General features: G+C 51.3%; 4 protein-coding genes across 4 annotated transcripts; 2 read left to right on the top strand and 2 right to left on the bottom strand.

The window, feature by feature from the left end:
* Positions 1-2,505: 2,505 nt before the first annotated feature.
* Positions 2,506-5,204, top strand: N7539_001352 (ATP-dependent metallopeptidase FtsH/Yme1/Tma family protein; the record flags this gene model as incomplete). The annotated part of the gene is made up of 2 exons (XM_056930955.1): positions 2,506-4,348; positions 4,411-5,204. The coding sequence occupies 2 exons, from the start codon at positions 2,506-2,508 to the stop codon at positions 5,202-5,204; spliced, it is 2,637 nt and encodes an 878-aa protein (XP_056792986.1).
* A 1,049-nt stretch (positions 5,205-6,253) lies between these two features.
* On the bottom strand, positions 6,254-7,430 carry N7539_001351 (DUF1295 domain protein; the record flags this gene model as incomplete). The annotated part of the gene is made up of 2 exons (XM_056930954.1): positions 6,254-6,994; positions 7,062-7,430. 2 exons carry the CDS (start codon positions 7,428-7,430, stop codon positions 6,254-6,256), a joined length of 1,110 nt encoding a protein of 369 aa, XP_056792985.1.
* Positions 7,431-7,757: 327 nt separating this feature from the next.
* Positions 7,758-9,936, top strand: N7539_001350 (DNA topoisomerase 3; the record flags this gene model as incomplete). The annotated part of the gene is made up of 6 exons (XM_056930953.1): positions 7,758-7,844; positions 7,909-8,109; positions 8,166-8,344; positions 8,407-8,576; positions 8,631-9,090; positions 9,159-9,936. 6 exons carry the CDS (start codon positions 7,758-7,760, stop codon positions 9,934-9,936), a joined length of 1,875 nt encoding a protein of 624 aa, XP_056792984.1.
* A 319-nt stretch (positions 9,937-10,255) lies between these two features.
* Positions 10,256-11,155, bottom strand: N7539_001349 (uncharacterized protein; the record flags this gene model as incomplete). Its single annotated transcript, XM_056930952.1, has 1 exon — positions 10,256-11,155. The coding sequence occupies one exon, from the start codon at positions 11,153-11,155 to the stop codon at positions 10,256-10,258; it is 900 nt and encodes a 299-aa protein (XP_056792983.1).
* Between the last annotated feature and the right edge of the window lie 1,423 nt (positions 11,156-12,578).

Genomic DNA, 12,578 nt, shown 5'->3' with positions numbered 1-12,578 from the left:
CCTTTGGAACTGCTTGACCGGCCGATTTAGCAATACTGTTGCCCATCTCCATCTCTCGCTCCATTCTGTTCGGCTTCCGCGTGCCAGCCACTCTACCCTTCAGGAATCACAAGAAAGGGGGCGACGCTCATCTTTGGCGGCTAAGCCAGACGTGCGACGTCAATGCTTGTCATGCGATAAGGTGTTGGACCGATGAAGGAAACCCTGACTGAGGGGTAAATAATCTAGAGGTCCGCAATCCATGACACATATTCGGCCAAGGACACGTAACTATGGCAAAAGTCCAGTCTTATCTTTTGAGGGGTTAAACTTTGTGGCCAATGTTCGGGAATGGGTAGGCTTTAGCTCGCTGCTAAGCTCAGACAAGCTTTTGTGGGGAGATTGTGCCAAGTGTGGTGTCGGTTGTCGGCTACCTCGGCATTCCGGAAGCTTTTTCAGCAACTAGGAGTATTTGTAGATGTTGATCTACAAGAAGGGAAAAAGAAGGTAGAAACACAACTGTATTGGTGAAAAGAGAAGGGAAGGACGAGAGGCTATCTCACGTGCAGGTTTGTGGGTGGTGATTCGGCAGAATCATCCAAACAAGGAGAAGTACCAGTACATAGTAGTAGTGCTACTAGTAGTTCGTCTCTATACCTGAAACTCATCGGAATGTCCCGCTCCTTGAGCAATTCATTAGTCTAATTACACGCATGGATACGGTCACTGGTAGCGGGAACTGACTAGCCGAATGGTCCCCAACGGCGTCAGATCCTATCGTAGTATCGTAGTCTATCTTTCATACTCTACCATCATACCATGTCCTTTCCATCCCCTTGGACTACACGAGTAAATGACAGGATGTAAAATAACAGCATCCGTAACAGACCAAGGGATGTGCATTTGATCATCAAGCGAAGTCGTTGTCGAGAGGCACTGTAGCGCGATCCTGACGTCTTGATGCATGGCTCCACGGAACAGCCGTGCATGAACAACATCCTTATGGAAGGTAAGTCTCATCACCCGTGCGCAATATCCTGTCACAAAGAGGACCCAGGGACCTACAGGAGTAGTCATTGCCTGACCATTATTAATGTGAGTCGGACTTCCGATGCTCTGCGTGGTGCAGAGAAATCAACCACTGACCTATGGGGCCAACCCCGTCGGCAGGGATGGTAGTATGCATTCATGTAATGTAGGCGTAGCCTGAATTCATGGCTCAAGGAGATCACCTGAGCTCAAAGCTGGCGAATCAGCAGACGAGGCCTACGAGCAGGCCAGGATACAGAGCAGGGGTTGCTTCACTTATTACGTTATTGTTCCTTTCACTGAGAAGTGCGCTTATTCTACGTCCTGCATCGCATTGACTTTCACATCCGTTTCAGCCGAGAGACATCTGAAATTACTGAATGGATGTGCATGGGTTAAGAGTGGAGCCGAGTCTTCACTCTCTCGGACGCCTGCAATAGCGTTCCAGCAAATAGCCGCGGACTTGTATCTTCTTTTGATTGTGATTCCAGCTTGGGTGTTTATGGCCTGTGAGTATCCTGACGCCCTGGAATGGAGCCCGGATGGTTACGGCGTACAACTGGGCGCGAATTGTCTTGTGCCACGGGCATACCTAGCAATCCCATTTCGATGGCTGGTCTACCGTGCCACTTGGAAAACTGTCTCGGATCGATACACTGACTTGTTTTCAGAGGTAGACTGGCCCCGGATATTGACAAAATTTTGGGAGAGCTACCATAGCGGGCATCACATCGATGCAATTACGGGACTAATCAAGACTTTATGCCTGTTCTTCTGTCCTTTGACCCATGGAAATATGGAAGAGAGAGCTTGGAGTAGTTTTGCTCAAGACCCATGAGATGGAGTCCAGAAGCTGTGATACCTATATTGTGAATGTCTTCCTCCCCGTCATTGCGACACCTCGCCTCTTCACTCTTCGTTGACATAACTGTTGACAGGTTCCGGCAGGTGCGCCTCAAGTCTCAAACAGACACTCCGGATAGTGTTTGATAGACTCAAGCAGATCTTGATGGAGACGATCAATTGTGAGAGCATCTCCTCTCTCAAAGCTCACCTCGTCACTATCTGCCTCTTCAGGCTGGACGTAACTAACCGTTATCTCGAAAGCGATGCTGAGGTCAGGTCATCTCATCTCCTTGACGGTAGTAAGCACTTCGCAGCGTCCTGCAACAAGAAAGGATGTTTAGAGGAGTAAAGGAACGTATCGCAGCCGATGGGCACAGCTACTGCACGTCAACTCTAAACCAGATCAAGATCGATGGGCGGGAACTCGATCGAACGGACTAATCGACGGCAAGGCCCGGACTCCTCCACGATGACTCAGCGAGTACCGGGGCTTCAGGAAAACCCGCGCCGAAAGTGGCCGCAGCTCGGCAGCTTTCCACCGCAACCTTGAATTGCTCGAAGGATAGCGCGAAGTTGTCCATCAACCTCGAGGCCGATTGATCATCCCTTTCTCTCATTCTCACAGCCCTCTGGGCTCCTCTTCTCTTGATAATGGCCTCAATCCTTCGGCGGCCTGGCAACATTGCCCGATTCTCGAGGAGAGCCACCGAGTGCCTCGGCCGCGCTGGAACGACTTCTCTGCGAACGCATCCGTCTCGACTGTCTTCACTTATCACATCCTCTCGTATTCGGAACTATGCCACCAGTGGCCCAACACCCCCCAACAAGGATTCCGAGAATTCCCAGTCTAAGGGTGGCGAGCCTGAGTCGGTGTTGAGCTCGGAAGACCAGTTGAAGCTGGATGCTTTCGTGAAACACCTCAAGACCCGCATGCCAGATTCACAGCACGAGGCAATCGAAACACTGCGGAAACACTTGATGAAGAATGGCATGCCCGATGAAGTCCGACAGTTTATCGAGAAGCACAAAAATGCGTCCTTGATGGACCACATTCGCATGATGCGATGGCTGTTCAAGTACACCAGCGATCTCGCCAAGGAAGATATCCGGGGCATCACCAAAAATCAACAGGACGACAATGTGCAGGCGAAAAAAAACGGCGAGAAGTCTCAGGATGGACAAGAAGAGGCTAGCCAGAAGAGCAAAGAGCAGGGTGGCAAGGAGCACGAGCAATCCGCCCGAGACCAGCAGAAGAAAAAGAAACAAGACCAAGGCTTCCCAACTCCCAAGGTCTTTGAGTTCCGTCTCGATCCTGCATCCTTCCTTGTCACAGCATTCGTCACATACTACATCTACCGCAGCTTCTTCCCCGGCGAGGGTGCAGGCCGGGAAATTACCTGGCAAGAATTCCGGTCCAACTATCTGGATAAAGGCCTTGTAGAGAAGCTCACCGTCGCAAATGGTCATCGTGTCCGCGTCGATCTCAACCGCGAAGTCGTGAACCAAGTCTATCCCGAGGGTGCCGGGCAGCCCGTGACTCATGTCTACTTCAGCATCGGCTCAGTAGATAGCTTCGAGAGGAAGCTCGAACAGGCTCAGTACGAGCTTGGTATCCCAAATCACGAACGAATTCCAGTCGCTTATGTGGATGAGGTACCATGGGGTAGCGCTCTGTTGTCTTTTGCTCCTACTTTGCTGCTCATTGGCGGTATCTACTGGTTCTCCCGGCGTGGTGCTGGAGGAGCTGGTCAGAGCGGCATCTTCGGTATCGGCAAGAGCCGTGCCAAACGATTCAATCACGAAACTGATATCAAGATCAAGTTCTCTGATGTCGCCGGCATGGACGAGGCTAAGGTCGAGATTATGGAGTTCGTGAGCTTCCTTCAGCAACCCGAGCGATTCCAGAGACTTGGTGCCAAGATTCCCCGGGGTGCCATCCTTTCCGGCCCCCCTGGTACTGGTAAGACGCTGCTCGCCAAAGCGACCGCTGGCGAGTCAGGCGTGCCGTTCTTTAGCGTCAGCGGCTCCGAATTCGTGGAGATGTTTGTCGGCGTTGGCCCGTCTCGTGTTCGCGATCTCTTCGCAAACGCCCGCAAAAACACACCGTGCATTATCTTCATTGATGAGATCGATGCGATTGGAAAGTCTCGTTCCAAGTCCAACTTTGGTGGCGGCAACGACGAGCGTGAAAGCACCCTCAACCAAATTCTGACCGAAATGGACGGCTTCAATACTTCCGAGCAAGTCGTCGTCTTGGCCGGTACTAACCGACCTGACGTTCTCGATAAGGCCCTGATGCGTCCAGGACGTTTCGATCGTCACATTTCGATCGACCGTCCTACAATGGATGGTCGCAAGCAAATTTTCCGGGTTCATCTCAAGAAGATCGTCACCGACGAAAACATGGACTTCCTGGAAGGTCGACTTGCTGCCTTGACTCCTGGATTTGCGGGAGCTGATATTGCCAACTGCGTTAACGAGGCCGCCCTCGTCGGTAAGTCCACACATCCCCTCCCCCTCCGGCGTTCTTGAAAATATACTAATGGTTCTCCCAAGCTGCGCGAGAGAATGCCGACAAGGTTGTTATGCGTCACTTCGAGCAAGCTATTGAACGTGTGATTGGTGGTTTGGAAAAGAAATCACTGGTGCTGTCGCCCGAGGAGAAGCGCACAGTTGCCTATCACGAGGCCGGCCATGCCATTTGTGGCTGGTACTTCCGGTGGGCTGATCCATTGTTGAAGGTCTCAATCATCCCCCGAGGTCAAGGTGCTTTGGGCTACGCCCAATATCTGCCCGCAAATGGTGACACTTACTTGATGAACGTGAATCAACTTATGGACCGTATGGCAATGACTTTGGGTGGCCGAGTTAGTGAAGAGCTTCACTTTGATACTGTCACCAGCGGAGCTAGTGATGACTTCAACAAGGTCACCCGTATGGCTACCGCCATGGTTACCAAATTCGGCATGTCGAAGAAGCTCGGATACATCCACTACGAGGACGACTCAAGTCAGCAGTTCCAGAAGCCTTTCTCAGAGGACACTGCCCGCACGATCGACTTGGAAGTTCGTCGCATTGTGGATGAGGCATACAAGCAGTGCCACGACCTGCTAAGCTCCAAGAAGAAGGAGCTGGGTATTGTCGCAGAGGAGCTTCTGTCCAAGGAGGTGCTCGGTCGTGATGATTTGGTTCGTCTCCTAGGTCCTCGTGAGTGGCCAGACAGCGCCGAGTTTGCCAAATACTTTGACGGCAAGGGTGGCGAGACCATTGCTCCCCATGAGCCCACCGCCGACCCGGAGACCACGGCTGGCAAGGATGGCCGCGATGAGACTCCGATCCCTCCGTCTTAGAAAGCCAGCTCTTACTCTTAGTCGGTATGAATTTCTGCTTCATCATGTTAGCAATCTGGTCTGCATTTGGCTTGGCTTTCTAGAGATCGGGATTGGTCTGTTCTTCTTTTTGTCGCCAGGCGATGTTATGTCACACTTTTTTTACCTACTCACACTTTCTTCTGTACTTATGAACCTGTTACTCCTCCTTTCTACTCTCTGTGTCTTCTACTCCCCCCTCCGCCACTCTTCTGTTTGCTTATCCTGTCTGATATCATCTCCTTTCCCAACGTCCAGAAACCAGTTCATGTCTCGAATGTGAAGATCATCAAACTCCCCTCTTTGCGCTTAGACCGAGAGATCTTGTCTTGGTGGAAAGGACCTTGTACTATACAACCCAATTCTTACCTACCCACCAATGAAGCGGCCTTCTTACAGCCTACACCCATCCTTGCACATGACCGTGACATTCTTGGGAACATAGAGAACGGCAACACGCATGATGACGGGTGAATATCCAGGTCTGAGGAATGGACGTGACTATGTCTATAGGCAACTTAAGTTATTCGCTTTCTGTCCTCTGTACATACCTAGGTACCTAAGTCTGGTCAATGTTATAAGCCCAATGTACCAATCAGCCACTTGGAGCTTCTACTGGCGCTCAACGACCCATGCGCAAGAGCTACATCCTGGCCGGAAAGCTCAAGGCACTTTGCACGCTCTTGAGTGAGGCCAGACCCATTCGAACGCACTTCGGAAGATCGTCATCCCGTCTGGCCGGACCCCGAGCGCTGACAGCTGCTTGAGTGAATCTACATGTACATCTCATCACATTCCAGCTACACAAAATACTTCCTAGTCTTGCTCATGAAAGCAATTTGATTCAGATTATGACATATGGGACAAAGTGACGGGGAGTTGAGAGGTGTATGTAGGAAAAGTGAGACTTAAATCAGCGTATAATCAGTCCGACACGGCGGCGCCAACCGAATGTGCAAAACAGGAGCAAGCAATGCACTAAATTTTCGGCCAGATCGGCGGAAAGTCTAGCAAGCAGCAATACTTCCTGCTCATTTGCTCTTCTTGTCTTCCGCTTTCTCAGTACCGACAACTTCGTCGATCTTGGCAGCGGCCTTCTTCGCAGCCGGCTTGATCTTCTTCGGTTCCACGGAGAGGCGGGGAATGAATCTCCCCACTCGAGCCTGGTACTCGCGGTACTCGGGATACTTCTTGGCACTGATTGACTCAGTGAGACGGGTGCTCCCCTGGAAAATCAGAACATAGCCGACGACACCAAGACCGATCCAAGAGAAATAAGTCCCAGTGCGAAAGGCGGCCCAGAGGTACAGAGTCAACCAAACAAGCTGCTCGCAAACGAAGTTGGGGTGACGCGACCATGACCAGAGACCACTGACGACGAAACCTCGCTCCAGATCCTCCTGCGTGAACTTGTCCTTGTAACGCTCAGGGATGCGCGCAGTCTTCTGGTATTCATGTTTGGCAGTTTGGAAATCCCACTGCTGCTGGTCGGCGAAGAACTCAACGATCAGGATGAAGATAGTAGAACGGGAGAAGAACAGGTCAGCGGGTGTGAAGACCTCGCTGCTTTGGTTGTAAGCAGCAACGACGAAAGCGTAGGTTGGAGCAGTGATGAGCAGGAGCAAAAGGGACTGAGCCACCGCGATGAAAGTGAAATCGAAGATGGTGAACAGGAAAGTGTTGTTCACTTGCGATCGCACAATTTCCCAACGGTAGTCCTCGGAACCAATCTTGTAGCCTCCTTTGCGCCAGTAGTTGAATGTCAAGCGCGCCTATGGGGGTCAAAGAGTTAGCGCAAGTCCATCACTCGTTTACCGAGGCGGGGAAAGGCATGCATACACTCCACAGAACACTCAGCACGGCGATCGTGAAAATAGTTTGAGTCTGAATGCCAGACATGCGTGCCCAAAGAGCAAAGTGGACATTGTACACAGCAGGCAGGATGCTCCAAAAGCGATCCACTTGAGAGAAGTTGCGATTGAACTCGGCCGCCGCAAAAAAGCCGCAAGCCAGCACAGAGCAAAGCGTAAAGGCAAACACCATGGGGTTGGTGGCGAGATACACTTCCTTTAGGTTATTCAAGTTGAGACCGGCCTCCCGCAGACTTGCGGGTAGCCATTGCAGCTGCTCGAGGAAAGGCTGAACGGTGAGCTTGAATGAGGTATAATCCGCGACAGAGTCGACGCGGGGAAGTGGAAGTGAGGCCATAGCTGCAGGACTCGACCAAGAAATAGAGAGAAATCGCTCGGAAGAACACGAGGCACTAGGGGTGGAAGAACGATATTTAAATGGCGTTCGCTAGTCCGGATCTTTCGCGGAGGGAACCTCCAGCTAGCTTGTGTTACCTCATCGGGTTAAGGCGCTCGCGATCTGTGGGGTCCTCAGGCACCTCAGCGCGTCATTCCTCCGATCTGCTTCCTTTACTCGCCTCAGGCATGAACTCGCGTCTAAACAAAACGGCCTTCCCGTTAGAATATGATGCTGCTCTCTTTTGCCGTGGAGTCTTCTGCCATCCTGTAGCGCAGTAGGATTGCCATGACACGCAAGATTCTTTGTGTAGCTGAGAAGCCTGCAATTGCCCGTGCCGTGGCTACTCATCTCTCAGGCGGATCGTTTCAGACGGTATGAAGCATCCCTGGAGGATCCTACCAATCAACAGCAGGAATTAGCTAAGTCATGGATTCAGCATGCAATTCGAGGCAACCAATACGTCAAGAACTATGAATTCGAGTTCAACTTTGGCGGGTCCTGGGGGCAATGCTCAGTTACCATGACCAGTGTGATCGGCCACCTTACAGGACTGGATTTCGCATCCCAATATAAAGGCTGGATGTCCTGCCCTCCAGGCGCTTTATTTGAGGCTCCAATTCAGGAAGATGTAGACAAGGTCTTGCTGACCCAAAACCTTCGAGTATCGAGCTGAAAATCTAACCTTGCACACAGGACAAAAAGCCGATTGCGGAGAACATTCGCAATCAAGCCAGGTACAGCAAAGCGCTGTTCATCTGGACTGACTGCGATCGTGAAGGGGAACATATTGGTACTGAGGTGCGGAATCAAGCCAAGGCTGGCAATGGACGTATTGAAGTAAAGCGTGCCAGGTTCAGCAACACGGAAAGAGCGTGAGTAACGAGCAAGATGGACAAGACTACCAAAAGGAATCTGACTTGACTGACAGGGATAGTCATGTCCTCCAAGCAGCTCGTGCACCAGTGGAGCTTGATGAGTTCCAAGCGAATGCCGTGGCCGCCAGAATCGAGCTCGATCTGCGAATCGGCGCTGCCTTTACTCGCTTACAAACGCTTCAATTGCAAGCAGTGGCGGCTATACTGAAGGAAAAAGTCATCAGTTATGGTAGGTAGTGCGTGCATCTTATTCGAAATACTTGTGCTGACGTTTTACTTGTAGGATCATGTCAATTTCCGACTCTTGGCTTCGTCGTGGATCGATACCTTCGCGTTCAGAACTTCAAGCCGGAAACTTTCTGGAGTATCAAGGTTATGCTTGAGCGGGAGCGCAAGAAGGTCAACTTTTTATGGAGGCGTGTCCATCTCTTCGATCGCGCAGCTGTTACTATGATGTTGGAACGCTGTCTCAAGGCAAAGCAGGCTAAGGTGACCAAGGTCACTCAGAAACCAAAAAGCAAATGGAGACCTTTGCCCTTGACCACTGTTGATCTGCAAATGATGGGCAGTCGCTTTCTTCGGATAGACAGTCAAACGATTATGAAGGTTGCCGAGGCGCTCTACACAAAAGGTTTCATCAGCTATCCGCGTACCGAAACGGATCAATTTGATAAGGCCATTGATCTGAAAAAGCTTGTCGAAAAACAATTCCCAGACGACCGATGGGGTCAATATGCGAAAGAGTGAGTTCCTTTCTTCGTGGTCGATCGAGGCGGGTCGACACGCATGATGCTGATTTAGATCATTGAAGCTTGATCGAAGGGAAATTCCGAACACCTAGGTCCGGTCGTAACAACGACAAGGCTCATCCCCCAATCCACCCTGTCTGTTGGGTCTCTCCTACATCTCTGAATGAGAATGAGAGAAAAGTGTACGAGTTTGTGGTTCGAAGGTTTCTCGCGTGCTGCTCAGACGATGCCAAAGGATCAGGGACTGACGTAGAGATCCAATACGGCGATGAGTTTTTCCACGCCAGCGGCTTGCTTGTCTTAGAGCGGAATTACCTCGACGTTTACGTGTATGACAAATGGGAGAGCAGCCAGCAGCTTCCACATTTTGAACGAGGCGAGACTTTCGAGCCTACAGAAGCGAATATTTCCGAAGGGAAGACCACCGCTCCGAATTACTTGACCGAACCCGAGCTGATTGGTCTCATGGATGCCAACGGCATTGGTACGGACGCAACCATGGCAGAGCACATTGCCAAGATCAAGGACCGGCAATATGTGGTCGTCAATAAACGGGGAACCGGTAGAAATAAAGTTGAAGAGCTAATCCCAACGCGTTTGGGTATTGCATTGGTGGAAGGCTATGACAACGTTGTCTCTGGTCTTCCCAACAGCATATCCCTCAGCAAGCCATTCCTACGCAAGGAAATGGAAAAGCAAATGCTTGAGATATGTGCAGGCGCCAAGACACGACAGGACGTCGTTCAGCAGAGTCTCGACATGTATCGCGAGGTCTTCATCCACACGCAAAGGCGCATCGAGATGCTCAAAGCTGCGTGCCGGAAGTACCTCGTCGAGTAGTCGGCGCGATGAAGGTCGTTCATTCTCATTCAACGTTGAGATATCAAAAAAAAAAAAAAAAAAAAAAAATCTTACTCTTACTTTAAAACCTTGCTGATACTACGCGGAAACCCTTGAAAAGGAAACAATGATTGCATTTACAACAACCATCGTATGAGTAAAAATACAATGAGGGCATGAGCCACGCGGATAATCCACCTGCTTCATCCCCCAAGACCAAGGTTCCCTCACCATCGCAGTTTTCATTCGCCGCGATGGCGTCATTCTCCTCCCTCTCCTCCTCCTCCGTGTCCACGACCACCTTGCCATTGACCTCCCTCTAGGTCTCCCCCGGGTCATCTTGTGACCGCAAGTCCTCCAAGGCGTCAATCCGGCGATCGATGGTCTGGCGTAGCGAATCCAAGCTGGCCAAGACTTCATGCAGAGTCCGGTTGACTGCTGAACTATCTTCATCGATGTCCAGATCCTCCACGACCGGGACAGGTCTGTCTGTGGCCTGTATTGATTGGGCCACGTCGATCAGGAAGGCAAGACTGTCACTGCCGGCGACCATGCCGTGCCAGAGAGCCTGCTGTGCGTTCCAGATCGCCTGTTGTCCGTCACAAAAGGCCAGTTGTCCTTCCCAGAGCGTCTGCATCCCGGTCCGGATGACTTCCTGACCTTCCCAGAGAGCCCGTTGCTGGACTTGTACCTGTCCAAGCTGGCTGTTGGCGGAGACGATGCCACCCATCGCTTCGGCCCACTTGATGGCGAGCCAGATGACGATGACGAAGACCGCGAACAGGACGTACTGGCTGACCGTTTCGACATGGGCCTGCGCTGTGAAGTCCGCGCGTTGTTGGCCAGAGGTGGATGTCGCGGTCGACTCGAATGGCGAGGTGGGCGAGGCGGGCGTGGAAGACAGGCCGGTGGAGGTGGTCACGGGGGCCAGAGCGGGACGAAAGCCAGGACTGATTGTCATCGCTGGCTCCGTTGCAGGCCCCAGGATGACGGCGTTCCAGTCGAGGAGGTACTCCTTTGTGAGGAGGCCGGACAAGGTGTCCTCGAAGACCAGACATGGGAGTTGGTCGAGGGTGTACAGGGTGCTCGCCAGCTGTACACCTCCGAGGGCGCGCTCCAAGACCGAACAGGAGGGGTTGATGGTCGTGAAGGGGACTGTGTGGAAGAGTCCCCAGAAGTTGGTCGTGAGGAAGACCAGAAGAGGGATGACGAAGTGCATCGTGGTGAGGTGAGACGATGCGTCGAGGGAAGGTGAGAGTGAGGTAAGTGTGTGTGGCGGTTGAGATGAAAGGGAGTCGAAAGAGGTGATATCAGTCGAAGGTGAGTTGATATCTTGTTGTGTCGTTGTGTTAACCGTGAAAGCCGACGAAGAAAAAGAGAAGACCAGCTTGAAATTTGGGCCTTCTTATACTTGAGCAGAATTGCACACTCTCCCACTCAAGAATACTATTTCAAGGCTGCAGCCTCTCCAGGTTATCTCTGTTTAGGGTAAGCAAACAATCCCGACGCGGGAAGGTCATTGTCTACATGCACGAGGTGCCTGCCTAGAGAATGGAAACCCGCAGATATCAAGCAAACTCGCGAATACAGTCAAGTTTTCGCAGACTAACATTTTGAAGCCTTCATGTCTACATGTAGCTACCACAGTTGTCTTCTGCTTCATACTTTTGGACTCAGGTCTTCTGGTATGCGGCCAAACAGGCTCCTTCGACTACGCACGTTCGGATTTTTTCAAGTCGGGTAGACAAGGTGTTTGTGTTTGTACCGTTGCCTGGCTTCCACGCGAACCAAACGCGAGGTCTACATTGCACTCTCGTTGTTCCTTCTTCAGACCTAATAGATAGACTTTCCTGGGAACCTAATGGCGCCATCAGAATAAGAATACCCATTCATTTAAGATGCGAAGGAATGGCATTCCGCAGTCTCATACTGTCGTCTCGCTTGACTGCGTATTTGGGCCGAGATTCGATGCCGCTACTGGAAATCTCGACGGGTCATTCATGTTGTCTCCCATTCCCCGCGTCGATATCAACCGACGTCAAAATCTTGAAGTAACCCATGTTTAGGCCATCCTGACGATCAGAAAGTATGTTGCACTTGCTGAACAGATTTGTTACTGGGAGGCAAGGCAGATCTGGGCAAACTGCAAGGGGCTTCATATACCGTGTCGGAGCATGACTTTCGCTTCATAAAACCTGACATTCCCCCTTGACCGGCAATTTCGATCTGAAGTAGCGGATACAGCGGAATTCGGCTTCCACTTTTTCTAATCAAAGGAGCCACGTGGTCTTGGTCTGCTCGCAGACGCATATAGTCATCCTGTGTCATTGACGGGTACAGGCTGTAATTACCGTCAACCTTCCAGTCCGAACCACTCCGGCACAACGACGCAGCAGTGAGGGGCGCAGCTTTGAACTGCCTGGAGATCGATGCCTCACCTTACTAAAACTGTTGAAATTGTCTCTCGAAATAATGGGCGGCGCTTGATTTAAACTCCATCAAGGTAGTGCTGCCATGCAGAATGAACCTAATCTTTGCCAGCCACAGCCGCTAGACCGATTCCTTGCATGATATTTGATGGGATATGATTGGCTCATAAGGCTCTACAGATTGCGGCTAAATACCGCCTCACGCAATTGTCC

This window comes from Penicillium diatomitis, assembly GCF_028827545.1.
Source record: "Penicillium diatomitis strain IBT 30728 chromosome Unknown utg000002l_segment0_segment0, whole genome shotgun sequence".
Lineage (NCBI taxonomy): Eukaryota > Fungi > Ascomycota > Eurotiomycetes > Eurotiales > Aspergillaceae > Penicillium > Penicillium diatomitis.
Note: the sequence above shows the minus strand (reverse complement) of the source record. Positions and strands in the feature narration are given on the sequence as shown.